Source organism: Motacilla alba, chromosome 5, assembly GCF_015832195.1.
Source record: "Motacilla alba alba isolate MOTALB_02 chromosome 5, Motacilla_alba_V1.0_pri, whole genome shotgun sequence".
In the NCBI taxonomy this organism is placed as follows: domain Eukaryota; kingdom Metazoa; phylum Chordata; class Aves; order Passeriformes; family Motacillidae; genus Motacilla; species Motacilla alba.
Genome location: NC_052020.1, coordinates 39,276,266 through 39,302,893, shown reverse-complemented (window position 1 = coordinate 39,302,893; position 26,628 = coordinate 39,276,266). Strand labels below are relative to the sequence as shown.

Here is a 26,628-nt window from a genome sequence, read left to right as displayed (position 1 = left end):
GCTCCCGTCTTCCCCGGCCCCCTTGGGCCCAGTCGGGCGGGAACTACAACTCCCGGCGTGCTCTTAGCCGGGCCCCGCCCGCTCGCGGCCGCGCACGCGCTGTCGCCCCGCGCGAGGAGCCCGGCGGCGCGGCCCCGGCGGTCTCGCGGCGCGGCCGTTGCGGGGCCGCCGCGGCCCGGTGGGTGTGAGGGGGCGCGCGCGGGACGCGGGAGCGGGGCCGGGCCGGCCGGCAAGAGGAGACGCAGAGGGCGCTCCGGCGGTGAGGGGAGGGCACGAACAGCGTGTGGGGGCGAGCTGAGCCGCGGGTCCGCGCTGCCCTCCTCAGCCCCCGGGGCCAGGGAGCCTCGGGAGACCTGTCAGAGCGGCGGCACCGGATCCTCAGGCACGGCTAGCAGGCCCCTTGAATGCCGCTAGGAAACCAGTGGGCGTCAAGGACTTGAAAACAGTGGGTGCTCTTTCGCATAAACAGTTTGCTCTTTGTGCCTGACACCCATTGCCAAGCCTGCTTTACTCCTTTCCTGGATAAGCAGCAGCAGATGCTATTTGACCAGTACCGTCAGTTTTTGTGAGGATGTAAAAACAGGAGCAAAGCAGCTTTCTGCCCAGTTCTTGGTGATATTTACTCTATAGTTCTGGTGAAAATTGCAGTAGAAACCTTTTCCTTGCAGGTCCTTTGCGTTTTGCCTCACGCGGTAGGAGTGTGATTTGCGTATGCTTAGTTTGAGAACGCAGCATGTTGTTAGTAGGGAGCTTAGGCTCAGGCTCTGGCTGTCTACCCTGAAGGCACTTGACCGTGTGTAGTCAGAGCACGAGCGTGAAAGTAATCACAGAAGAAGCCTCTAAATGTTAAGAAAACTAAGAAAAGTGTATTTATGAGGGGGAATGAAATAAATCAAAGTCTTTTCAGGTCTTTAATTTGTATTTATTTAAATTTTCCCCCTTGTCTCTCCCTGTTTTAAGGAACATGGAGCAGTGAGCTCCCTGCAGTTGACTGTGGTTCTCATCTATCAGATTTTGACATGATCAAACGTTTGGTGGAAGATGTGCGAGCCAGGCTGCGTTCTGGAGTCACTGTCAGCTCACTCGGACACTGTGTTGAGGAGCTTGTCCTCAACAGCATCGATGCCAAAGCAACATGTGTAGCTATCAGGGTGGATTTGGAAGCTTTTAAGATCCAGGTGGTGGACAATGGCTCCGGGATGGGGAAGGAGGACCTAAAGGCTGTTGGAAAGCGCTACTTCACCAGCAAGTGCAGCTCAGTGAGAGACTTGGAGAACCTGACTTTCTATGGCTTCCGAGGAGAGGCTTTGGCAAGTATAGCCAGCATGGCCAGCGTAGTGGAAATCTCATCTAAGACCAGCAGGACAGCAAAAACATTTATGAAACTGTTTCACAATGGGCAAGCACTGGAAGTGTGTGAAGCTGAACTGAACAGACCAAGTGGTGGAACCACAGTCACCGTGTGCAATCTGTTCCATCAGCTCCCAGTGAGGAGAAAGTGTATGGATCCTGTGATGGAAATTGAGAGAGTGAGACAGAAGGTAGAGGCTGTTTCACTGATGCATCCTTCTGTTTCTCTTTCTTTAAGAAACGATGTTTCTTGTTCTATGGTGCTTCAGCTGCCTAAGACAAGAGATGTGTACTCTCGGTTTTGTCAAATTTATGGACCGGGCAGATCCCAGAAGTTGCGAGAAATAAATCACAAGTCTGGGGGATTTGAGATAAGTGGTTTTATCAGTACTGAGGGACATTACAATAAGAATATTCAGTTCTTGTATGTGAATAGGAGGCTTGTTTTAAAGACAAGACTACATAAACTAATTGATTTTTTATTAAGAAAAGAAAGCGTAATTTGCAAGGCAAAGAGTGTCCCTGCAAGCCGACAGGCTAATTCAAGTCCCAGTCGCCATCGCTGTGGGCCAGAGTTGTATGGGATCTTCATTCTCAATGTAACCTGTGCATACAGTGACTATGATGTGTGCCTGGAACCTGCAAAGACTCTGATTGAGTTCCAGAACTGGGAAGTTCTTCTAGCTTGCATAGAGGAAGGAGTGAAAATGTTTTTGAAACGAGAGCATTTATTTATTGAACCATGTAATGAGGACATCAGAGAATTTAATGAACGCAATGACTTTTGTTTCGATAGAGCTCCAGTTCTGAAGCCTTCAACTCTTGATGAGAAGAGCATCCAGGAAAGTTTTAAGAAAGCATGTAATGAAATTGTGGATTCTTATGAAATACGTAGCTTGCAATCAAAAGATGTCAAGAGGAAATCCATTACTGGGAAAAAAAGTTCAAGTCTTACAGAGTCAAGTAAAAATGTACAGGAAACTAAAAATGCCCCAGTTCAGAACACTGCTGAATCATCTGATCCATGTAGAAACAATAAAGCAGAGATTCCATTGCCAAGCAAAAAGGACACAGTTTCTGATTTAATTAAACCAAATACCTCAGAACAGGAGCCAAAACACACCAGCAGTTCCCAAAAAGTATCTCATATTCGTCTAAAACCTTCAGAACGTCTTTGTTCCTCTTTCAGTGGAGGAGCCAGATCAGAAATAAGAGAAATAGATGGTTGTGGTGACCTAGGGGATTGTGCAGAGAATAATATAAAAGATGTGAGCAGCCAGCAAGGTCAAGTAATGCAGGAAAGCAATAAGGTTCTTGTCTTAAATAAGGATGTTATTCAGTCACTGCTTGAGAGAGAAGACCCCACTGAAACAGCAGCGGGGCCTGGAACTGTCTCTGGAAGTTCATTAATGAGACTGTGTAATGCAAGAAGAAACAGGGGAACTGCTGAAGAGATAGATGATGCCAGAAGAGGGGCTGTTAGTTCAACGCCATTAAAGTTGTGCCTTGCGGGCCTCATAAAAAGTGTTATACAAAATGAGTCCCCACATGATTGTGAACAAACAGAAACAAATCTTGCATCAAACACACAGTGTAGGCCTGGCCCTGTCAGTGCCAAGGATATTTTTGACCACAAAGTGAATGTTGTGATGCAGTCTTCAAATGCTAAGGGTATTTCCAGTAATACTAACAAAGAATATACAGCTTCTCTTACCAGAGAAGGCTGCAAGACTGATGGTCATGGGAACAAACCTTTGTCAAGTTGGGTGAGGGAGGAGATAGCTATGCCTACTGCTACCAATAAAAGACCTTACGAAGCATCAAACAGTATGGAATTGCCGCTGGCAACTTCTTCAGGTATTCCTCGCAAGAAAATTGTTTTAAAAAACACTAGAAGACAGATAGCTGTGCCAAGATCGCAGCCCTGTAAGAAACTGAGCTTGTCCACACAGCTGGGATCATTGGAAAAGTTCAGGAGGTATTATGGGAGAGTTAAATCTACGCTACCAACACCCACGTCAGAGCGAAATGAATGTGCTCTCCCCGTTCTTAATTCAGAAACTAACTGTGACTTTTCAAAGAATGGGAATGGCAATCATAATAACTTTGGCAGTTGTGAAACTCCACCTGCAGAAGATACAGATTCTAATAATATTAGCCAAGGTTTTGGTTCCTTGGAAAAGACTTTATTTTGCAATGGAGAAATGCCACAGGACAAACAAGCCCTTTGTCAGAGTCCCTTGACATTGTCTGATTACTCTCTGGTTAGTAACAAAACTACAAGTTGTAAAAGATCTCCAGGATCATTATCATCCAAACTGTCCAGAATGAAAACTGATCACAAAGAAGTAGAACAACTTGGTGAACAGTTCCAAACAGACTCAAATAGAAAAGATGACCATTCCTTTGATCATGAATCCTCAAATAATGATTTTTTATATAATGTTTGTCAAACATATAAATCCTCAGTGGAGAAAATGAGGGAGTGTAAGTCCAGCATTTCTAAGGAGGCTGTGTGCTCACCATCAGATGGTGTGATAGCAGAGTCTGTGAAGAGTCCTGTCAGCTCATCACCACTCAGCAGTATAGAAGGAGAGTACACAGTCTCTTCAGTTTTATCATTACCTGCTAAAAATGACTGTACTAACATCATCTGTAAAGAGAAAAGTACGTTAGTTGAATCCTCAGAACAAAATATGAAAGATACTGAGGTTCCCTGTGTGACCTTACAGAGGAACTTGGAATTCTCTGCTGACAGCACAAGAAGCACAGGCAATCCCTGGAATGATTCATGTTCTGTCTGGCTGCAAGATTTTGATGCTTTGTCGGGTAAGACAGTGTACATCAATAAGGCAACTGGACTCAGCACCTACGGCACTCCTCCTAGCGAAAGGTTTCAAACTGCCTGCATTCAAGATATAACAACAATGGCTGTGAATGTTGTTTCAGAGAATGGTAAGAGGGGTGGTGGTTGTAAAAGTGCAATGAGGAAAACTGTTCTTCTAGGTGCATGAAATAATCTTGCTGGCAGCATCTGAGAGCTTTTACTGAATTAGTCACTACCTTATAGCTAATAGCTGCATGGAAAACAAGAAAGTGTTGGGAACTATAGAGACAGTAAAACATTAACAATAAAGATATTTAAAGATGATTTTTAATAAAATGATAAATAAAAATGTCAGCATCATGACAATTAACAGATAGCTGCCTGGTTTTCACTGGGCATCACGACATTCTCTGTGATAACAGTTGCATATAACTGTTGTCACATATAAAATGAGAAACATACTTCAAAGTAAGTGTACCAGAAAAGTCCCCTGTTTTTTACCATTTTGTCCTAAACAGTTATGTTTCTAAGAATGTGTTCTTAAAGAGAACCTTATATTAAAATGATCTTTTTTTCAAACTGCATACAAAATTTAAAGCAACCCTTGAAAGATTAATAAAAAAATCTAACTTAATTGAGAGTGTGTAGTCTCCTGTCCATGGATTTTAGAAGGCAGGCTGTTCTTTCACACTTTGTAGCAGATGTTGTACAGCATTGTTGCTGTTTTGATGGTGGACCTTTTCCACTAGTGAAAGAACCCTGCATTGTATTGTTTTTTCAGGGGCACAGTGTTCATGAGTCTTTGCAGATCTGTCTGTTGGGTGTGACTTTCTGTATATCCCTGATCTAGTTTGTCTAGTAGTGTCTTTGATAATTTTCCCTTCAAGGGATATATCTGAGTTCTTGCTGTTGTTCATTCTGTCTATAGGCAGATTTTATGAGTGAAGATGCAGCCATTCTTGGTGCAGACTTTATTTTCTACTACATAAATTATTTTGAAAAAGTAGTTTGGGCTTCTTTCTAGTTATCATGTAAAAAATTTGTCTAATCAATTTTCATGGCCTTTGGTTTGGTCCATTTTTGTCTGTTACTTCCTTGTTTGTCACCAGTCTCAGAAGCACTGGTGCAGTAGGTGTTTCAGTTGTTGAGCTATTCCCTTTTATGTATAATAATTGATGCCAAAAGCTTTTAATATCCATTGTGTTTATTGAAGAAAATTTGATGCAAGTTTTTATTAAGCGAAACTACTTGCAAGTGCAAATATACACTGCTTCACTAACATTTTAGCTTCTGTGGTATACCAGTTTTGTTGCCCACAGTACTGTTTAGTAACCAGCCAAAGCCCTGAGATGCAGAACTCGACCTTCTATCCAAAATGTTGGATAGTGCATTCATGTTTATAGAGATAATACCTCATGTACTCTTATGCTTTCGGATGATGTACAGGTGGGCTTTGGAGACATACATTGTATTGCATCTTTACATCCCATGGCACAGCTCTTAGCCTTAGCATTGATGTTACTCTCTGTTGTATCAGCAGTGCCAGTCTTTCTAAACTCTGCCAGTTCTTCGGGGAGATGTCTGGTTTTATTCTTTACTTAGGTTAAGAGCTGGACCTCCCCGGTCTTCACAAGGTGTTTGAACTGTGGCTAGATCTTATTGGTCTTAGGTTTTCAAAGTCCAACAAACACATTCTTCCATTTGTTTTTGAAGCAAAGGATGTTTGTTCCTTTCAGCCACAGGAATAAATGTAACTGTGTCCTAACACAGCGCTCACAGTCTCTTAATGTTGAGGGCTGTTTTGGTCTGCTGTTAAGACCCAGGAGCAGAATAATTTCCTCACTTGTATTCTTTCATTTTGGTTTTTAGAGTAGTGTCAGTAACCCCATGGTGTTGACTTAGAATTTCATAGCCCCTAAGAATAGCATCTCATACACGATTTTAGAGAAGTTACACTCCTTAGCAATAGGTGGAAGTAGGTGAGAATAATCCATACCCTCTTTTTCATGACAGCAGTGGCCGTCTGTCATCTTTTCCAGCCACAAGCCACGTGCTCAACAGAGATGGTAGATTTTTTAGGCCAGACCCAGGCATCTTCATACTGGTTAAACTGATTGCTACAGGAAAATTCATCAAACTTCGTTTCACCATTGGATGCCTTTTTGAACAATGCACTTGTAGTAAGAAACTATCCTAGCTCAACCTGGTCTTTGTTGTTATGCCAGCTGTGTTGGCAGTTTTTGTTCCTTACATTATGCTGTGTCATTACACTGGTATATCTTCATGATCTAACTGAGGCAAGTGAGAATGAACGCTCAAGTATGGTAACTGTATGGGGTTTGCCTGCATGAAGTATATCCATTATTATCCTCAGCACCTTTTCTGATGTTACTTGTCAGAAGAATCATATTAATACTATCTCTGCCAAGTCTAAAGTCTCACCAGCCATGGAGCAAGTAAATCCTAACTTTATGAACAATGTACATCTTGAACAAGGATTTTTCCTTCAAGAAAAAACAGGGAGATGACTCTTTGTCTATTACACGTATAAAATACTGGACTTGTGTTGTTACAGATGATAGATTCTTCAGTGAACTTGAGAGATATTGTCTTTTCATGACAATAGCTATAAAAGTTCTGTCAGAGTCTGAATTAGACAGCGTTCTTCAATTTGCCAGTTTAGCAGGAACTACATCAGGCCATTTTGTCCTTTCCTGTGGGTTTTGTGACAATGGGATGCTGAGTTACTCTCCAGCGCTGGGCTGTCAGTTTGGATTCTTGAAAGGATTCTCAGTCCCCAGGGTCACTAGTCCTCACTGGAATGGAACCAACAGTCAGGAGTCTATGGACTGGCCTAAGGTTTTATAGAGCCTTTTCACACTGAGCTTATCGGCACACAGCTGGTTTTCTTTGGCGTTATCACTCTGCCTCTTTTCCTGAATGCACACCCTTAATTTCTTGGTAGAAAGGAACTTTATTAATTCATTATTATTTCACAAAGAATAGAAGACTGAATTGTACCAAAGGAAGGGTGAAATGTTTACCAATGTGCTGGGAATCTGAGCCACTTTTCTTAATACTCTTGAAAACAATACAAGTTTGTGATATTAAATCATTTCTGGGTGGGTGAGAACATATTGTTGGACTAACTCTGTTATGTCATGTGGGCTCACTGACTTGTAGTTTTCAGTTTTACAAATTCCTGATAACTGTATTAAGTATTGATAGGAATGGTGATAGACTGACAGTTCTGCTTGCTGCTCCTTAACAGAGGGAATTCAACGATGTTTTGATCTCTGATAGACTACTGTATGTGTCCTTTCTCTTTGGGGAAAACACTTCTAGTTGCATTAATTCTGGAAATAATTATAACAAGCTTAAGGTAGCAGCCAATTTTTAAATACAGTCCTGCAGAAACCATGGTAATATTTTTACATTTCCCGAGGTGAGTATGTCTGATAATTCTCACCTTTTTACATATGTGTTGTTATTTCTCAATATTAGGTTGCAAAATCTGCGCGATACTCAATATTTTACAGGGCTAAGCACATGCTCCTTTATAAGAATATAATAAAGGTATAGCTTTTAGTAATTTTGCATGCTGCTTATTATGCAGCAGTAAATTTATTTTTTTGTTTAGGGTTTCGGTTCAGGTGCCATCCCTTTAGAAGTGAGATTGTGCTTCCCTTCCTTCCTAGACCTCAAAAAGAGAAGACTCAGACAAGCCAGAATCTGAGAGGTAGGGCCAGCTTTCCAGGACACAGTGTTCTGTGGTAAAAACAAATGAAAGAATTCTCCCAGATGTCCCAACAGGAACCAGAATTACTCAAGGTCTGTTAACAATGGGACTGTGTGAGTCATCTCAGATCTAGAACTGGAAAAAAATTTTTTGGGTTGAAGGCAGGTTAAAGAATACTTATTTACAGGATGAAATACCCAGTTCTTTGTTGAATTATGTCATGAGTTTAAAGAATAATTACCTACTCCCTTCTTTGTACTCATTCCAGCCTTGGAATGTGAAAAATAGCTTCAATCCTCACACTTTTTTTTTTGGCAGTGGAAAGGATGAAATAATCTTTTTGGTATGTAACTTTGTCCAGAGGGAATGGGTAGCTAAACAGGTCTTTCTTTCCCTGCCATCCCTCCACCTCTTTTCCAGGCCTATTGAATTGTGCTGCAGCATTTTCAGGAGTCAGAAAGATGCACATTGCCCTTCCTAGTTAAAGCAGACAGTACAGAAGCCAAGTGCCATGTTTCATTATTCATTTGTACACTCTCCCCTTTTTATGAAGGGAAAAAAAGAAATAATACTTGTGTGAGGTTGAGGTCCCTAGTGAACCTTCTATTGACAGCTGGTGGTAGTTCCTGTATTATCTATGTGTTCATTCCTAGATGCTGAAGGGGAGTCCCTCCAGTCATTGCTTTTGGAATGGGATAATCCTGTTTTTGTTCCCTGCCCAGAGGTAAGTATTACCTTGCATCTCATGCTGAAATAGGAATAATTTTAGAATTTTGTTATTTTCTGGCATTGGGTCCAAAATTGCAAATATAATGATTGTTGCATATTAGGTATATATTACACTATTGCCCTGGAAGTTTTGCTTTTTATAGACTGTTTAGAGGCAAGTCATTGTTGTGGGTTTATTCAAAGAGAGGCAGGTATCAGGCTAATCTTTCATTTTACATAATTCCAAACCCAAAGCATTTTAAACTGTCTTTCCCTCTACAGAGATAGTCATCTCAAAATTAAAAGTGGCAAAATTGTAATATAGTGTCTGTCTGCTTTGTGGACAGAGATAAAATAACCCAGGTTTGAACAGGTCTTAGAAGTGTATTTCACCAAAGCTGTTTTTAAAGTCTGGCAGGATTACAGCATGTGAAAGGGAAACAATGTTGGAGCTTTTAGAAAAACTTCCTTTGCTGTCACGAGGTAGCATTATCTTTAATCCTCATGTTGTGTGTGTAAACATATGTATGTAACCATTTCCACCTGCAAACAATAGGCATGGAGCTGCAAACCACCTGCTGGTGAGTTTCTGGAAGGGAACACTTCTGTTCAGTCCTTGCAGTGACGTGTGCTCTGACTCAGTCCGGGGTAATACATCCTTTGTAATGCCATCCCCGGAGAGCTCACGTAGGCTGATCATTAACTTCAGCTTTTGAGAGGTGCTTGGAATCAGCTGGATGCATTGAAATTAGCAGGTGATAGCCACATGGGAAAGATACGTGGGGGTAGAAGCATAGGTATTGGCAGATGATTTTTTAGTTGCTGTTATTCTTGTCTAGAAAGCTTGGTTTGTGAAATGCAGAGTTATTTCCAGTTTTTGTTAAAACTGTTTCGTTTTTTTGCCGCATCTTTGAGCCTTTCCTTGATGTGGAATCCTGTTTTTACAGATTGCAGTTGATGTGACCAGCGGTCAGGCTGACAGTCTGGCTGTGAAAATACACAATATCTTGTATCCTTATCGTTTCACCAAAGACATGGTTCATTCAATGCAGGTACAATATAATCTATTACTAGCTTTCATCCCCAAAATCCTACTCAGCAGATGGGATTTGCTGATGTTTCTACCTGGTAGGAAAGACATATCCAGGAAAACAGTTCACATTCCTAATTTTCACAAGCACGAACAGAATTCTTGGTCATGTTTGATACCAGCAGACGTGTGATGCCATATTCTAGCATCATCTCACAGTTAATCAGCTATCTGCAAGTGACTCTAAAATTACTTGACTAGTATGATTAGATCAAAATCAAGAGATGGCCCTGTTACTGCTGCTTAGAAACATTACTAACTGAATGATAGTTCAAAGTACAGTTTTTATAATTGTTGTAGGCATTTTCTTAGTTCATATTCCTCTTAAATGTGTCCTGTATCTTACCTTAGAAATTTAATTCCTTAGCAGAGTGATTTCAAAATCAAATCCAAGATTTAATGGAAAAACTTGAAATTTCACCCTAAGATTTATGTCTGCACTTAAAAGTGATTTTTAATAGTGGCATAATAACATCAAGTTTTATTATTTCAGTGTTTTTTTAATCAAATGGTTTGAGTGTTAGCTTAAAAGCTAATGTAAATATAAGCCTTCAGCTTACATATGTGATGGCTTGCTTGGGTAGAAATGCCAGAGTGGATTCTCTCCCTCTCTTGCATCCCAGTGACAAAAGGCTTACAGGTCCAGCTGGCACTACTCTTACACAGTCAGGTTGCTGACTTTGAGATTGCAGGTTCTGACTGTGTGAGGTGTGGTAATGTTCATCTCCAGGGTGGACAAGGATTCAAATTATTCCCTTAGTTATGTTGGGAGTGCATGAATAATAGGAGTAAATAAAGTTACTGTAGTGAACAGGTTATGTTTCACAAAGACAAGAGAGGAAAGATGGAGAATGGAAGATACCATTTGTCAGTTTTCTCATAATAAGAACTGATCTTTAAATCTTACTGAATGTTTCTGTGATTACCTGTATCATGTTTTTCTTTCTGTGTTTTTAAGAAGGCAAAACTAGAGAAAATTACTATTTTCTATCTCTGAAAAAACTAAATACTGCCTTCAGTACCCTATAGCAAATTTGAGAATCTCTCTACAAAAGATTAAAAGCAGAAAATGTTGCATCATGCAACAGGAAAAGAATAAAAAGAATCATTAGTCTTGTATCCCTCCAAAGAAATAGAGTCATCCATTAATTTTTACCTACCAGGTGAACAATGCATGTGTTGTGAAACAGAGAATTCAGGGTGAACTGTCTATGTAACGTTGGGGGAAATTCCTCCATAACACTGTATCTGTATGTTTGAAATGTAACAATAAGATACTGAAAGCATTGTGCACCTCATCTCAGTATTGCATGTTGCTCTGGTTGATTTCTGATGCTTGAGGGGAAAGTGGAATCAAGTCACAGAGGCAAATTCTACATTAAAAAAAAAGGAAGGGAAATACTGCTTCCTTTATTCTGCAGATGATTAGCAAGTTAAAAACAAAGTTGTTTACATTCTCTTTTGGTGATATCAACAGATCAATTACTCGGAGTCACTGTGCACAGCTTTCATTCCCAACTCAAGGAGGTTTCTACATGGCCATTTAATTAATCTTAGAACAATTAGTACTCATGCCCTTATTATTATATTTGAAAAAGTTTATCCAGAATTTTTAAATATATTTTGAAACTTTCTCTTAGATCCACACTAAACTGTTTCGTGACCATTTAATGGTCATTTGACCTTCTGCCAGTATTATCTTTTAGCTTAAATAATGTCTGCCTTTTCCATATTTAGTTCCCCACTGTATTGATAAGGAATGACTATATGGCTTCTCAGTCTAGTTTTGCTCGGCCTTTTGGGTTGGGAAAGATGTGGCTTCCAGTCCTCTAGTCATCATACTAGCTGTTTGTTGGTCTTGATCCATTTTGATTGTTGTTTCGTTTGTTTGCCTTAATTTTAAAAATAATTGTACTGCTCTGTAATGAGTTTTATGAGTATCTTACAGGTTCTTCAGCAAGTGGACAATAAATTTATCGCTTGTTTAATTAACACTAGGGATGGAATGGAAAAAAAGGCAGGTAAGACTCGTTAATAGCATAAGTTCAGGTAGCTGTCAAGTGGACTGCAGAGGGAGCACTGTCCTATTTGTAATCTCTTCTTGCCTCGGGCTGATATTGTTAGTATAGGAAAACTTGGTCTTTGCTTGAAATTTCTTGGATCTTCTTTATCTTTATTTTGGACATTGTTGAGTGTTCCTACTGCCTTCAGATTAATGTTATAAAAATAGATTGTACTCAAGTTGCTAATAACTTTCAGTCTCTGTTCACAGTGTCTGGACATATTCACTGTTGAAGCTTTCTGAAGCTGTACAAAAAAGGCATTCAAAATCAGTAGGTTTTGTAACATTTTAAAAGACTGTGTCAAACAGAACAGTTTATAGGTGACCTCAGCTCTCATTCTGAAGCTAGATGAAGATGTCAATAGACAAGAGTTTCTGACTCAATTTAATTACTTAATTTAACCACCATTTTGGACCACTGAATTTCTGTTCTGTAGTAACTTTTTGTTCTGCCAACACAGCCTCCTCCTCACTTTGTTTCTGTGAAACAAGATGATACTTATCTTCTAAATGTGGCCTCTGGGAAGTGGTTATTCTTCCTGACTGCTGCAGTTGTCTGGTACAAAGTTGCCTATTTCTCATCTGTTGTGGTACATTTTTAGATGGAAACCTCTTGATTTTGGTGGACCAACACGCAGCTCATGAACGGATCCGCTTGGAGCAGCTGATTGCAGGTGAGAATTCAGGTGGTCTAAGAAACAAAGATAATCAGTGCACAGAAAAGTACAGATGAGCTCTCTGGGATGTACAGAACAGACAGGATATCTATCCATTTGACATCTTTATCCTGATCCCTAGAAGAGTGCAGACATTCAGTATCTGTAGCATTCATAATATTGGCAGCTGAAAATTTTTACAGCCTTTCCAAAAATAAAAGATATTCTCTCTACCCACAGAACTATTGAACTAAAATAGTCCTGACATAATGAAAGAGCAGGAAGACTGATAGGAAAAACAATGAAGAGGAAATAAAACAACATCCATAAGTTGTGTGGTTATACTGTGAAGAATAAGACATGGGATGCCAAGTAAAGAGCCTAGTTTATTTGGTTCCTTTTTAGCTGAACACCGTGCTTAAAGCCTAAAATTTCCCCAGTCTGACTGTTTGCAAAGGGATAATAGTCTTCTGTGTAAGCTCATTAGCCTTTAGTTTCAGTGCTAAAAAGCACAATAGCCATCCATCAAGTACTTAAAAATCAGTGACCTTCTCTTACATCAACTGTGCAGTTCCTGCCGAGTGTTCCAGGAACTCTGCTCCTTTTGGTCAGGTACTGAAAAAAAGGTAAAGACTGAAGCGAGAAATGCTTAGTGAATAGTATTCTAACTCCATTTGTATCTGACTTTTCTGTGGAAAAATTGTTCTCTGTGAGTTGAACCAAATATATCAGTAGGTTGTTTTGCTATTTAGGGTGACTCTTTTTTGGAACTGGTGGGAAAAAACAAAGTGGCATTAACCAACCCTTCCCCAGAGACTGGATGTCTGGTTTGTGACATTCCCAGTCCTCCACAAGTTTCAAGAGAAGGCATTCTGTGGTCATTTTTTAATCCAAGCAGGGGATTACATGCCAAACCAGAGGGTCATTAAGGGTAATGCCTCTGTAAATATTTTAAGAGGGATACTTCTAAATGTTTCATTCACAGATTCCTATGAGAAGGAAGCTGCAGCATGTGGCAAGAAGAAAATACTGTCATCCTCCATCTCTCCCCCTTTGGAGATTGAAGTTACTGAAGAGCAAAGAAGATTTCTACGGTTAGTAGTGACAAATAGCTGTCAATTTTGGGGGATGGCTCTGTTGACCAGGAAGATCTCTATATATTGCCAGGTTACCATGAAACTCAGGAGAAAAATTGTTGATTCTTTCCTGAGCAGAGCCCAGTTGGCTCTGTCTGTACTGAGGGAAACAGATACGCTTCTTAGGCACGTTGTTACAACATCTCAAGACAAAACCCTGGGGTGTGCCATTTCTGTGCCTTTGCAATGTGCTCTGATTTCCCTGGGAAAGTAAACCTTCATGTGTGGGCCAGAAGACTGCCAAAGCAGCTTCCAACAGTTCCTCCTGTCTGGGGCTCAGGACCTCGGAGTGCACAAAGGAGTGCAGCGCCCAGACTGTCGACCTAGGTACTGACTTTACAGGCAATTTTGAGAAGAGGAGGATGGGGTATGGAAAGTGTGTATTGTGAATCCTTCAAAAACACATTCCTTTTTCCTAGGTGACTGCCAAGAGAAACTAATGAATACTGTTTCCCAAATGTTTCAGAATGGTGACCTAGCTACAATTAAGATATCTAACTTTTGTACTTCAAGAGTTTAGATACAGATTTCTTGTTGGACTATTGCAGACCTATTGGACACTCATCAAACTTTCTTTTCCCCCACATCCCTGTCTGTCACCTGCCACATGCATTTGTGAGGTTTTTTCAGTGCATTGTTCTGAATTTTCAGATGAAGGTCTGTCAGTATTACCTCATTACTGTTCTTTTTTCTTTTTTGTGGTTCCTGTGGCAAGCTCAACAGCTGCTGATTCAGTCCTTAGTGAGATTGTTGTCTATTACAGGGATATACTTGCTTGGTATTGTTCATATGTCAGTAATATTTGGATTTTTTCTTGTTCCCCCCTCTCAGTGATGTTATTGCTAACGTCACAATATTTGTAATGCCTCTTGTTCAACTTTGATTTATTTTTGCACTCATCTATGAATGTCTCTCATTTCTAATAGATCTACTTTAGAGAATAGATGGCTAAAACTGAATACAAAATACCAAGTGGGAGAATCCCATTGGTTTGCACAGCAGCTTTGCAGCTGTGCCCATGTTTTCTGTTTATTATATCTACACCTGATACTTTGTCTACTTTTTTGGCTACTGCTGCTTGCATGAGCTGCTTGTCTGTGGATGGTCAAGGCAAAGAAACAGAGTAGTGGGGGTTATTTTTGAATTTGTGTTGTTTATGTAGAAGCCAGCCAAAAGTAGAAATAGATTAAATTACTTCTGATAATTTGTACTTATTTGTCTTTAGGAGGAGTAAATTCAGTATTTCTGCCCATTTTTCATTCATCCTACTGATTTCATTCTTCATTTTTCTACTTGTTTTAAATTCTGATTGAGTTCAACTTTGTCTCTAGTCTCAGCTGACTGAAATAATTTTGTGCTTTCTACAAATATGCTTGCTTGACCATGGCTCTTCTTTCCCACATCATTAATAAACAATCACGAGGATACAGATCAGGACTGGTGTTGAACGCTGACCATCTGTTGCCAGCATACCTTGCTCCCCTGTTCTCTAAATCATAATAGATGTTGCTTCTCTATCCATGACAACCTTTTGCATTTCCTTTTTTATCTACTTTTAAGTGGCATTAAAGGCTTTTTGAAGGAGCTAATAAATTCTGAGAGCTACTTTTTTCATCAGGTAGATCACAAACATTCTACAAAACTGACTAAGGAAGTAAATCAAAAAGGCATGTGTTTCTTCTAAGGACACTGGTTAAATATGAGGGGCACAGAGGGATGTCAGTTGTGATTTTAAGCAAGAAGCTTACTAGTGCTAGCTTACTAGTGCTTTTACTGGGTGACTTAATAATTTTTAAGTCTGTATTAGCAGTTCATCGCTTTGCAATTGCTCTGTGAGACTATCATTACTAAAAAGTTAGGAATGAAAAGAGTTATGTGAAAATCTAAATTCTATTGTTAATGTTACTGTCAGACTGTGACTGTATTCTGTGGTAAAGTTTGGTGTAATAAAATAAATTAACTTGTCTAAAAGACCTTTCACTTCAGCTATGCTTGCAATTTAATCATTCAGCTGCGCCTCTGGTTCACCTGCAGGTTTGGTTCTGTTATTTATCTACTAAGCATTGTAGTATTGCATTGTTCTGTTGACTCTCTTGAACTTCCTTCTTTATTTTTTCTTTTAATAATAATAAAAAATAGAAAAGCCCAGTTGACTTCAATAGCTGCTTGGATTTTGTCGTTTCATTCACAATGGGCTTTTTGTCTTTCTTTCTGTATAGCCTGCTGAAGGCTATACATGTCTTCTTTTTTTTTAGTAGAATTTCACAAGCCATGTTCATATGGAGCCTAATAATTGTACTATTCTCATTATTGATTTAGGTAAGTTTAGATTTGCTTCTTTCTAGTTTTTGTTCAAAGAATTTATTTTCTAGAACTAACCTTTACCACCTTTGTTTTAAGTGAATACTCCCTGAATTAATGAAGTATATACTGTTACAGTTGTTTTCATTTTGAAGATAAGCTCTCATCTGTCTGTGAAGTCTCATTTTTGTGTGTATTTTTCCATCCACAGGCTGACATATGTCATAATTAACTAGAGGTTGTTCTTTCCTGTGTTCTCTTTGCTTAACAGGATATAAAGTTCATTAAACCATCACAAATTTCTTAAAATATTTTTTCCATTTTAAGAATTTGCTAATACATGTTAATTGAAATCACGGTTCTTTTAGATTAGACCTAACGTAGTCTTAATGCTGTGTAATTTCAATATTTGGAATGTTTGTATGTTGAACCAGACATCTCATGCATCTTCAGAAAAGGCAGATTTATAGATTTAGAAATAAAGACTCTCTTCACATAATACAGGAACTCTTAGATCTTGTAGTTGTGGAACATGAAAAATGTGTGGTTGATTGGAGTGAAAAAACATGTCTGAATGTATGCTGAAAAGGCAAAATTACTTGGAATCTCATGAGACATGGATTTTGAGATAGGAAACTGTTACAGGAAGTGATATGAGAAACCATGTATGTGGACTACAGAAATATTTACATGTGCTGTGGAGTTATAGATACAGTGGTTGATGTCTTATTTCTGTTGGGTTTTTTTCCTCAGATGCTGCTACAAAAATTTGGAGGACTTGGGTCTTGAATTATCATTTCCTGAGACAAACAACTCCTCGATTCTTGTGAGGAAAGTGCCAATGTGTTTTATAGAAAGAGAAGCCAACGAATTACGACGGAAAAGACAACCTATCACTAAAAGTATTGTGGAGGTCAGCTGTGGGTATGGGTGGAGTTATGATAGTAGGTCTTGTTCTGTATTCATGGCCCAGGGTATTACAGGATCTCTGTTATGAAGGAGACAGTGAAGTCCCCTGGCAAATGTGAAAGCCATCCCTTTTATAGCTAAATAGTCCCAAAACTGAAATCACTGATAGAAGACTGTTTCAGACTTGGACTAGTGGAGAAGCTAAGAAAAACTGTTATAGCAAAGATATTTTAACAGTTTACTGCACATGGATGCTTGAATGGACAGTAAATGCTTGAAGGAACAGAAAAATGATTAAATGAAGGAACAGTAAAATGAGTAAGTCATAACAAATAATATTTATGTATCAGCAATATTAAAGTTGCTTCCATGAAATCTCTACATCAGTGGGGCCAGTGGGGCTTTCTAAAAACCACTGTATCAGATGTTCTGCAGTTTGAGGGAGAAATTTCTGACGTGATTACTTGCAGTGGGTGGTCAGGACTTCCACCTAGATCTTCCACACTGTGGTCAATGTACTACGAACAGTATCACTTTTTGTTATTCTGGCAGTCACACAGTAAATTATATACAGATGTGGACAAAGTAGGGTAGGGGGATGGAAGAGAAAAATAGCAACTGATGACATTACCTTTTTTGTTTCTAGGAGCTTATTCAAGAACAAGTTGAGGTGAGTTGCTATCAATTTCTAGAGTTTACTATAACATCCAATGTTTACTGTGCGAATCAAAGGGAGCCTCTTGGGCTTCAAATGAGAGAGTGGACTAAATAATCCCCTAGCTTTTCCTCATTTTTAGTTTCCTTTGTGTTACAGCTCTTTTTTCTCATATTAAATGGAAAGTAACTTGAGGTTCTCCTACTGCTTTTAGCTATTGCAGACCACAAGAGGAGGAGCACGAGGGACACTGCCTCTGACATTCCTGAAGGTCTTAGCTTCACAGGCCTGCCATGGTAGGGAAACTGTACCTTTCTTTCATTCTTTCTCTTTGGCTTTTTGGTTTTTTTCCAAACCTTTGTCTCTATACATCATCCTCCCTGGGGCAGTGTTTGGATGTGTTTGCAGCTATCGTAGGGTTAAAGACTATTTCTTAGGGATGAGGAGGTAATGCTCATGGACAGCACTAAGGGATAAGCAATACTCCCCCAGTTTATTAATGTATGGGCCTAACATACTTCCCAACCTCCATGTGAAACATACAGTTCTGAGATGCATTCATCTGTGTGTGCTCCAAACCATTCAACTAACAGCTCTATGATGGGCCAAGGGGGAAGGTCCTCCAATCTGCTTGAAAGCATGCAGGAAAGAACACTTAGCCACTCTTTCCAAATTTTTAATTTCCTTTAAGTATCCCAAGTGGTAGTTTAAGTGTGCCTGCAACATTTCAAGTACTTTTGGAACGAGTGCAGTAAAAATTTACATCTTCTCAGGGAACTGTTGCTTTCCAGCACCTGTCGATGAGCAGGCCTTCTTGGTCTTGACTGCAGTAGCTCCAGCCTCTTGTTGCAATTCCTGTGCCATATACAGTATCAACAAGATCATACTGAAAGGGCAAATGTGAACCAGAAGTATCTGTTTTCTCAACAGTGTCTCAATTTTCAATTGGCAGTCAATAGGTTTTTGGGTTTTGTGTCTTAAAAAATCTCAGGCTGAAAGCATATTGCAGATGATCTTGTGTATATGTGAAGGCTAAAGTTTGCAAATACCTTTGGAATAATTCCCTAATGTTCTGCTTGAATTTCCTCTGGATGCTTTTAAGTGCTCACTTGTGGGAATGGACTCCGTGGCAGGGCTTGCACTTAGTTTCAGAAGTGATACCTGTCCGTGCCATGGAGAGCCACTAAAGCCTATGAAACTGTTACTAACTGTTGTCTTGGTTTTAATAATTCTTGATTTGTGAACTGTTTCCAACTTCAGCTGTAACACACACACACACAAAAGCCCATTTGCCTCTTGCAAATTACCTGAAACACCAAAACATAATAATCTTACCGTCCATCAGACTTGGACTACGTTAAAGTTTAAGCCATGGAAAGCTGATCTCCTTATACAGCAGACTCTAACTGAGCTAAGCATCAAGTCTGCCACACTGCAGCCTTTGGGTTGCCTTTGCAGCCTCTCAGCTAATCTCTGGGAGATGACCCCAAAGTTTTCACTGGAAACCACAGCCGTAGAAAGAATTGGAGTCCTCTTTGGCAGCAGAGGCAAGAATGTGTTTCTCTTTCTCTCTTTTTCAGGAGCTATTAAGTTTAATGAGCATTTGACTTTGGAGGAGAGCTGCAGGCTTATTGAAGCTTTGTCATCTTGTAAGCTACCCTTCCAGTGTGCTCATGGAAGACCTTCAATGCTGCCTCTTGCAGACATAGACCATCTCCAGCAGGAAAAACAGGTACTGTGTGGGACACACCTCTGGTAATCCATGCTCGGGGTTATCAGAGGCGCATCACCTCTGTGTGTGTGTTAGAACTAAGATCGTCCAGTTTGAAACCAGCACCATTGGCCTTACATTACTTGACTTGTTACATATTGTTATCAATAAAATGAAACTTTAGGGCAAAAGCCATTTGTCCTGTAAACATTTTAGCAAAGATCTTACCATATATTATTTGAACAGTCACACTGACTTGAATAGTGTCCTTAAGGTTAAGCATACATTTAAGGTGCTTGCAGTTTTGAAGTGTAAAATTTGGAAAACATGGAAATTCTGAAATTCTGCTAGTGGCAAAGATGCTAATTAAACTAATGCTTACTTTCCCAAAGTTTAAGATGCTATAAAATGGGGTTAAAGCACAGGAATATCAATATTTATTATAAAATCATAGAATGGTTTGGGTTGAAAGGAACCTCAAAGATCATCTTGTTGCCATGACTACAAACACCTTCCACTAGACAAGGTTACATTTAAATTATATTTAAATCAGGTTACATTTACATTTAAAACAAAATCATTACTCCTCCCTTTTGCTATTACTGTGCTTTATTGTTATTAAATTGGATTCTGTTGAAAGTCAGGTGGGACTTTGAATTTGATATTAACTTAGGAATGACTCTATTAGGGCAAAGAGTATGGAAACACTGAAACTTATTTACTTACTTATTATGACTTGTGCTTCTTAATTTTTCTCCTTCCAGCCTAAACCTAATTTGACTAGACTTAGGAAGATGGCAAGAGCATGGCAGCTATTTGGGAAAAAAAAAGAACCTATTTAAAAAAAAAAGTTAAAACTGTAAACTGCAACCACAAAAAGTATTGGTATGATCCATGATCCTGTTGTTAGACTACCCTGTGTGGAGCCAAGTTCTGAGCCAGTGCAGTCACCAACGCTCTCCTCCGACTACTGGCCAAAGAAGCAGAGACCAGCCAGGAGAACATGGCAGGAGGAGCCCACCCTTGGAGCCTGGAGAAGCATCTTCAACATTGAGGAATAGCGCTGCAAGTCAGGGTGCTACATCAGTGCTGCACTGTTGGGTGCAAGGAGTTGCAGCCACTTGCAGTTACTGAAGCAAAGCCCTTCTTTTCTGCAAGCACAGCATAATTCTGCATGATAGAGAGGAGAATTTTATTTAGTGTATTTTATAGTACTTTGAAAATTGGAAGGTATTTCTTAATAAAGTTCCCACTCAACTCACTCCTTGGGCTCATGGCAGTGGTTGGAATGAGGGGTGACCAGCTTCAAAGTATATCTAGGCCAACTTAGAATCAAGAAACACTTGGCAATGAATGGCACACACAGCTGCCTTCCCAGCTCCTTGCAGTTTGTGTTCTTGAATGAGAGATTTCTAAATCCCCACCTAGCCCCACAGAAATAATTCAACAGCTAAATATCCATTTTGAAGAAAACTGTTGATGAGTTCCTACTCCTATCACATTTACATGTGAAAGCACACTGTAAAGCCAGCTACTGCATCAGGTAGTGAGTGCAGGTAACTGACTACACTGGTAAAACTCCTGCTAGTTAAATAAACGAAACAACTGCGTATGGAAAATGTGCTTAACAGTGAGATCACTGTAAACAGCCTTTATTGCAGCATATTTTGAAGTAACAGCTTAGCTGCCCCAGGGTTATACATATGCCTTGCTCTTTCAAAATCAAATAGGTTAGCAGCTCCACATGGTTTCTTACACAGCATGTGATATAAACCTGTACAAGAGCTCTGCCTTCTCTTGCTTTTGGGTAGGAAAGACATTGCTGAGCAAATTCCCCACTGGCTCCCCACAGCAACTTGCCTTTGCAACATACACTTTAATTAGCTGTTGTATTTTTCTAAAGAGGAAGATAAAAAGAGTCTGAGTAGTGATGTGCTTCAGAGTATTAGAGTTCATAGTCATCGGGATGGTAGAGCTCGCTCATGAGGCGGTAGATGTAGGAAGGTGCGTTACCCCCAATGTTAGAAATGAAGAGAGTAATGAGCTCCGGAGGGACGTAGTCAAACACTGGGCAGTGAACGTTGATTTTTGCCAGAATCTCCCCTGTGAAGTGAATAGCAGCAATATCAGTCAAAGCAAAAGTACAGCTAGTCTTTTGCACACCTTCTGGAGTCCCTAAAAAAACTAGCTATGCACATGCCACTCTGAAGTAAGTACTTGAACATCCTGAATACTTTCCCACTTCTTCACTGATGTCATTGAATTACAGGTATACAGCGATCTTCAATGAATGGCAAAACTAGTTTTGGTCATTTTTGCTGGTAGAAACCCCAGATCCCCTCTGCTGTAGACTGACTAATTGCCAAAAAACCCTACCAATATATAATACAAGAATCCTGATACTGCCAAAGTTATTATTTAAAGAAATGCTCAGAAGGCCAAAAATAAAATCTGCTGCCAAGCCTGCTATCTTGATTTCAAAACCCACTGTCACATAGAAATGGGGCTTTGAAAGAGACTTTGCTAATGGAAAATGGGCTTGGGCACGATGCCTTTCTAAAGCTGGTGCTTGTGTGGGAAGCCCATGGCAGAAACACTGTTGATTCAATGGCTGTGTCATGTAACAAAGTTTCAAGAAGTTACAGGAAAGAAGGGAAGGTGCCCTTGGTGTTGGGCATCTGCCCTGTCCCACAGGAAACTGCTACCTACGTGGCATCATTATCACCATCCTATAATAAAACACTGTTTCAGAGCAGAAGCAAAACTGCAAAGACAGTGTTCAAAAGAAATCCTTTTTCTCTACGTAATATACAGTTATAAAACTGGATGGTTCACAGGACTCCTTTCTGTCAAAGACAGTAAAGAAGGATTTTCTGTCTTGGGTTATAACATCGTTTGATGTTTAATTTTTTGTACGAGTTACAAAAAAAAAGTCTGAACCAGCTTGACCAGATGTATAAAGAATAACCAGTACCTTCTGTGAATGGCAGCACTTCCTGTGGTGACACAAACTTGTGGAATGAATCTTCTTCATTAGGGAACTAAACGAGAAAGAGGACAGGAAGATCAGGAAAAAAGCCCTACCTGATTATCCTTGTGAAAACAGATCCTGGCACTGGAAGGAATTAATGCAGAGGAAGATGACTTGCCAGGTGATATTAACTCTGTTTACAGTAATTACATAGTGCTTGTGTCTACAACCTCTCTAACATTTACCGGTGAAAAGTTTTTCCTCAAAGCTTTTAGAGCCTTCTATGACATGGCTGCCCTTACCAAAGCCTAGTGAACTGGAGGAGTGACTTCCTCAGTCCACAACTTCATATTGACAATACTGAAAAAGTACTGAGTGTAAGAAGGAGTCTCATTGTACATTCTCTGCCTTTCAACACTGATGGTATAAACTGAAATCTGTCATGATTGAGGGAAAATAAGTGTGGCAATGCCAGTCTCATCAGTCTGGGCAGTGGTCTACCTCCTGATATCCACTGTACTGCTTTGCACATGTGGCAGAGGTGCTTCAAGGAGATCCTGAGGTGTGCTAGATTTAGGAAAGGATCTCCTAGCTGAAGTAGCAGCACTAGATGGGGGAGATGGCTCATTTACTGACCTTGCCTTGGGACAGATGGTGCTCTCCACCCTAAGCTCCTACAAGTAAAAGCTCCTGCAGGTGCAGTCCTGAAGAGCTGCTGTACTTACCTGTGGTGAAAGCTTGAACATGGGGGCACACACGATGAGTGGAGTGGAGTGGTGTTTAGCTGCCAGTGCCAGAGTGTGAGTCCCACTCACAGCAATCAGGGCGCCATTGGCCAGGATTGTCTTTGTACCAATGATGACCTTAAAAGGGCAAATCAGAATTGGATAGCATGTTCCACAGCAAACTGGGGAAGGAACACTTCCTGGCTCAGACCTTGACAGATAGCTGGAGGAGGACTGTGCCAGTACAGCCAGCCAGCCAGTGGCTGGAGTTATAGGGCAGCTGAATGCCTGATCTGTTTCATCTGGCACTGGCTCTGCACTGAGATGTTCCTCGCTAACAAGAGCATGACTCCAGCACAGAGAACTTCAGAAGACAAATGTATATTCTACTGCAGGGAACACCAAGCAGAAACTGGGCTGTGGTCCCTTTTCTACAAACCTACAAAGTAAGCTTTGTACAAGTAACTTGACTACTCACTGCAAAAACTCCCTTGCATTATGCTTGAGGGAGTAATATAAAGCAGCTCAAAATATATAGATAAGAATTGATGTGGCTGCATTTTAATATGTTACTTTTTTTCTCCCCATTTTGGGCTGCCAAGTTTTCATCTCTAAAAGAACAGAACATGTCTGCTTAACAAGACAAACGTTCATGATTGCCTTCATCAGTCATCTTCTGTTTCAGGCAAAAGGGTGTTTCTTCCCTTTAGAAATGCTGCTTTTTGTTCCATCTCCTTTGAAAACTGAGGTTAAACCTTTGAGGCCCTCTTGTAAGTGTAGCCACTAAGCCAGAAAAACCTGTCACCATTCAGTCAGTCATCATACTGACTTGGAACTCCTACTGACACTGAATCTCCACCCCAGCAGTGAACAGGGACTATTACAATTCTGAGTCTTCAGTGAAGAGACACATCCATTACTGCTGGGACTTGCAGCTGATTTGAGAGGCCTAAGCACCCAATCTGCCATGAAATCCCTCCTCCAGCGGAGCCCTCCTTACCTTGTTGACTCGAGACATGACAGCAAAAATAGCTGCATCACTCATGACAGTAGTTTCAATACCCTCTTTAGACAGTCGGACAGCCATTTCATGACCCTAAAAAGAGGGAGAATCCAATTGGTTCCCTGTGACATAGCTCCTGCAGTGTAATTGTAAAGGTATCAGCACTCAATTCTTGCCTGAACTGCAAAAATACCAAGTGATGAAACCTGAACACAGCCCTTCAACTCAAGGATGCTGGGGTAGGATAACGAGCTGTCTCCCCTCAACTGCAGAGGAATTTCCGTAATGTTCATCTTGATTCCAGACACAAGATTTGAGAAAGAACGTGTGGGACAGCACGTACAGCCTCACCTGGCAGAAGGGCGCACACTCTGCCACGATGACCTGGAACTTCCGCTTGCGAGCGGCTTCCTTCAGGAAGGCCTCGACCGTGCGGGAGTAGCCAATGGTCATGATCACCTCGTTGGAGTGGATGTGCTCCAGTGCCTGCATGGCAATGTTATCAGTGGTGCCCTCTGTAACACAAGGAAGACGTGGCTGTAAAAGCAGCCAGCAAAAGCAGCACTCGTGCTGCTAGGACTGTCCTCCAAGAAGATTATCTTTCACTAAAGCAATGTTATTAGCACTGGGAGAGCAGGAGCAGCTTTTGTCCCCATTCTTTTTGCCAGTGGAGTGGAACCAAGAAGCTGGCCCTTGAGTGCCCCGTGCTCCCTAGCTATACCCTCGTTAAATACAAAAATAGCTGTACTGCAAACTCCCTTGTGAGGGGAGTGGATTGTGTCAGCACTGCTCCAGATAACCACGAGACCCACAGAACTCCAACACTTTTGTAGTTCAACAGTGGGGCAACCTGGGCCTCAGAAAGTGGGTTGGGTGCCTGATTTATCACAAGAATCACAGAAAAAGAAAATTGTATCATGGTTCTTTGTGACAAGGGTCAGGTTATATGTGCAGAGGGATTTTACACTCTTCTTCACAGGCCCAGAAGACCAAGAGCACAGCCTACAGCCCCCCATATTGCTCCTTCCACAATCTACCCATCTACCCATAAGCCAAAGAGGACTTAAAACTAAGTCCTGGGAACAGCAGGGCTTCAGTCCCTTGGTTCCTTCAGATTAAGCCTCCCGGATCCTTATTGTTTTATTTCACCCAGAAAGGGGGAAGTATCAGTCCCATCCCGTAAGAATCTCCACTCAGGAGCAATTCAGACCCATCCATACCTAGCTCAATCAGCATCTCATTAATAGCTTCAATAACATTAGCTCTGAGGGAGGGGTAAGGGGTTTTGAAATCTTCACTCAGTCCTCCAGAAGTCAGGAGTTTGTGCAGGGATTCTTGCTGGTCACTTTCCTCACTGCGCCCGTGAAGCCTGTGGAGAGAAGTGGCCTCTTCAGCCTCAGGAAAGAGCACGGGGCTGCAGCCAGGCTGAGCTGGCACACCTGGATGTGAAGAGACAGGAAGGAAAGCCATCCACAGGAGGCACAGCATGCCACACCAAAGAGTTTCCATAGCTGTTTTGGCAGAACAACACCCAAATCTCTGCCAGAAAGTGCTTTCTTAAGTCATGTGCAAACACTGCTGTCGATAGACAAGGAGCAGGCTCGAGGCTACTGCTCCAGTGGGAGGGACGCCCCTAGGCACAGACAGAGAACCACCCTAGGCCAGAGCACAGACTTCTCATGCACTCACAACATATACACCAAGTTTCTAAGGAGGGAATGTCATCACCCACAGTGAAAACAGGGTCTCCTTTGGCGTTAAACTCCCTGAATCCTAGGAGAGGTGGGAAAAGGGGGTGATGGAAACTAAAGGGGTTTTACAGAAGCAGCTTAAAAGGGCAGCTCTGGGTTTTCAGAGAGATACAGGGAGCAAGAGGGGCACTGTACCGGCCATATTCCTCACGAATGACCTTCAATACCCGTCGCACCATGTTGCCCACTGTTGTCTCCGATGGCTGGGCTGCTGTCATCCTCTGGCCCTCTGTCCGGATCAGATCCATGAGCTCCCCTAAAAGAGGGGAGGGCCTTGGTTATCGCTGCCCAGAGCAAGCCCATGAGAGCATCAAACCAGTGTACCCTCCTCAACATCCTAGGGCCAACAGCTGCTCCAGCATAAGGACCACAGCACCAAGAAAGACCAGGAAGAGGCGAGCAGAGAGCCCTCACAAAGCAGCCGGTTCCACTGGTGGGTTTTGCAGTCGGAAACGCTCGGACACAACACAGAGCTAAGGGAAGACCATCAGCAGCGCATTTGGCCTTTCCTTTGAAAGAGGAAACCACGAGCTGCTGGAAAGGGCCGCGCTCGGACTGACGCCGCTGAGGGGAGAGCACGGCTGGAGCAGGGCAGCTCCTCGGGTAAGGCGGCCCGGGAGCACGGCAGGCTGGGAAGGGCTCCGCCGCGGCACCACAAGCGCTGCGAACCCGCTGCGCGCTGCTAGCGAGGCCCGCCTCGGGCCCGCCCCGGCTTTGCGGATCCCTCCGCACCGCACAGCCGCGACCGGGGCGCAGCTGCCGTCCCGCGGCTCGCCCCGCCGCCGCCGCGCTCCCGGCGCTGGGGGAGCCGCACCCGCACGGGGAGAGCCCTGCGTCCGCCCGCCGCCGCCCGGCCCTCACCGGCCCGGCTCCATCGCCCGTGCCCGACGATCTTCCGCAGCAGCGAAAGCGTCTGCCGCGCCGTGTCCTCGGAGCGCGGCCGCTCCCCGCCGCGCCGCAGCCGCGCCGCGAAGGCCTCGATCTGCTCGGAGAGCTCCGAGCCGCGCTCGGCGGCGCCCGGCATGGCGGCCACG

The 26,628-nt window shown here is 41.8% G+C and overlaps 2 protein-coding genes across 6 annotated transcripts; one reads left to right on the top strand and one right to left on the bottom strand.

Moving 5' to 3' along the window:
- The first annotated feature begins 32 nt into the window (after positions 1 to 32).
- On the top strand, positions 33 to 21,033 carry MLH3 (mutL homolog 3). Of its 5 annotated transcripts, none has more exons than XM_038136955.1 (12): positions 95 to 382; positions 961 to 4,305; positions 8,570 to 8,640; positions 9,572 to 9,676; positions 11,663 to 11,735; positions 12,379 to 12,450; positions 13,418 to 13,526; positions 16,623 to 16,782; positions 17,425 to 17,448; positions 17,648 to 17,729; positions 19,014 to 19,165; positions 19,909 to 21,033. In XM_038136955.1, exons 2-12 carry the CDS (start codon positions 1,020 to 1,022, stop codon positions 19,984 to 19,986), a joined length of 4,212 nt encoding a protein of 1,403 aa, XP_037992883.1. In that variant the 5' UTR covers positions 95 to 382; positions 961 to 1,019; the 3' UTR covers positions 19,987 to 21,033. The 5 variants fall into 5 exon arrangements, with proteins under 5 accessions (XP_037992886.1, XP_037992883.1, XP_037992882.1 ...); XM_038136954.1 differs by having other exon boundaries at positions 95 to 445; XM_038136956.1 differs by having other exon boundaries at positions 99 to 178.
- EIF2B2 (eukaryotic translation initiation factor 2B subunit beta) lies at positions 20,764 to 26,628 on the bottom strand. The gene is made up of 8 exons (XM_038136964.1): positions 26,456 to 26,628; positions 25,730 to 25,850; positions 25,064 to 25,212; positions 24,195 to 24,358; positions 23,841 to 23,936; positions 22,841 to 22,978; positions 22,119 to 22,185; positions 20,764 to 21,247 (listed from the first exon to the last, which is right to left on the bottom strand). The coding sequence occupies exons 1-8, from the start codon at positions 26,616 to 26,618 to the stop codon at positions 21,090 to 21,092; spliced, it is 1,056 nt and encodes a 351-aa protein (XP_037992892.1). The 5' UTR covers positions 26,619 to 26,628; the 3' UTR covers positions 20,764 to 21,089.

What these genes read in the sequence shown, in the direction of transcription:
- MLH3 (XM_038136955.1), top strand. Translation starts at nt 1,020, where the DNA reads ATGATCAAACGTTTGGTGGAAGATGTGCGAGCCAGGCTGCGTTCTGGA. An exon ending in TCACTAAAAGTATTGTGGAG is followed by an intron (nt 16,783 to 17,424) that starts GTCAGCTGTGGG and finishes TTTTGTTTCTAG; the next exon opens with GAGCTTATTCAAGAACAAGT. An exon ending in ATCTCCAGCAGGAAAAACAG is followed by an intron (nt 19,166 to 19,908) that starts GTACTGTGTGGG and finishes TTCTCCTTCCAG; the next exon opens with CCTAAACCTAATTTGACTAG.
- EIF2B2 (XM_038136964.1), bottom strand. Translation starts at nt 26,618, where the DNA reads ATGCCGGGCGCCGCCGAGCGCGGCTCGGAGCTCTCCGAGCAGATCGAG. An exon ending in TCATGTCTCGAGTCAACAAG is followed by an intron (nt 22,979 to 23,840) that starts GTAAGGAGGGCT and finishes TGCCCTTTTAAG; the next exon opens with GTCATCATTGGTACAAAGAC. An exon ending in TGTTCAAGCTTTCACCACAG is followed by an intron (nt 22,186 to 22,840) that starts GTAAGTACAGCA and finishes TTTCTCGTTTAG; the next exon opens with TTCCCTAATGAAGAAGATTC.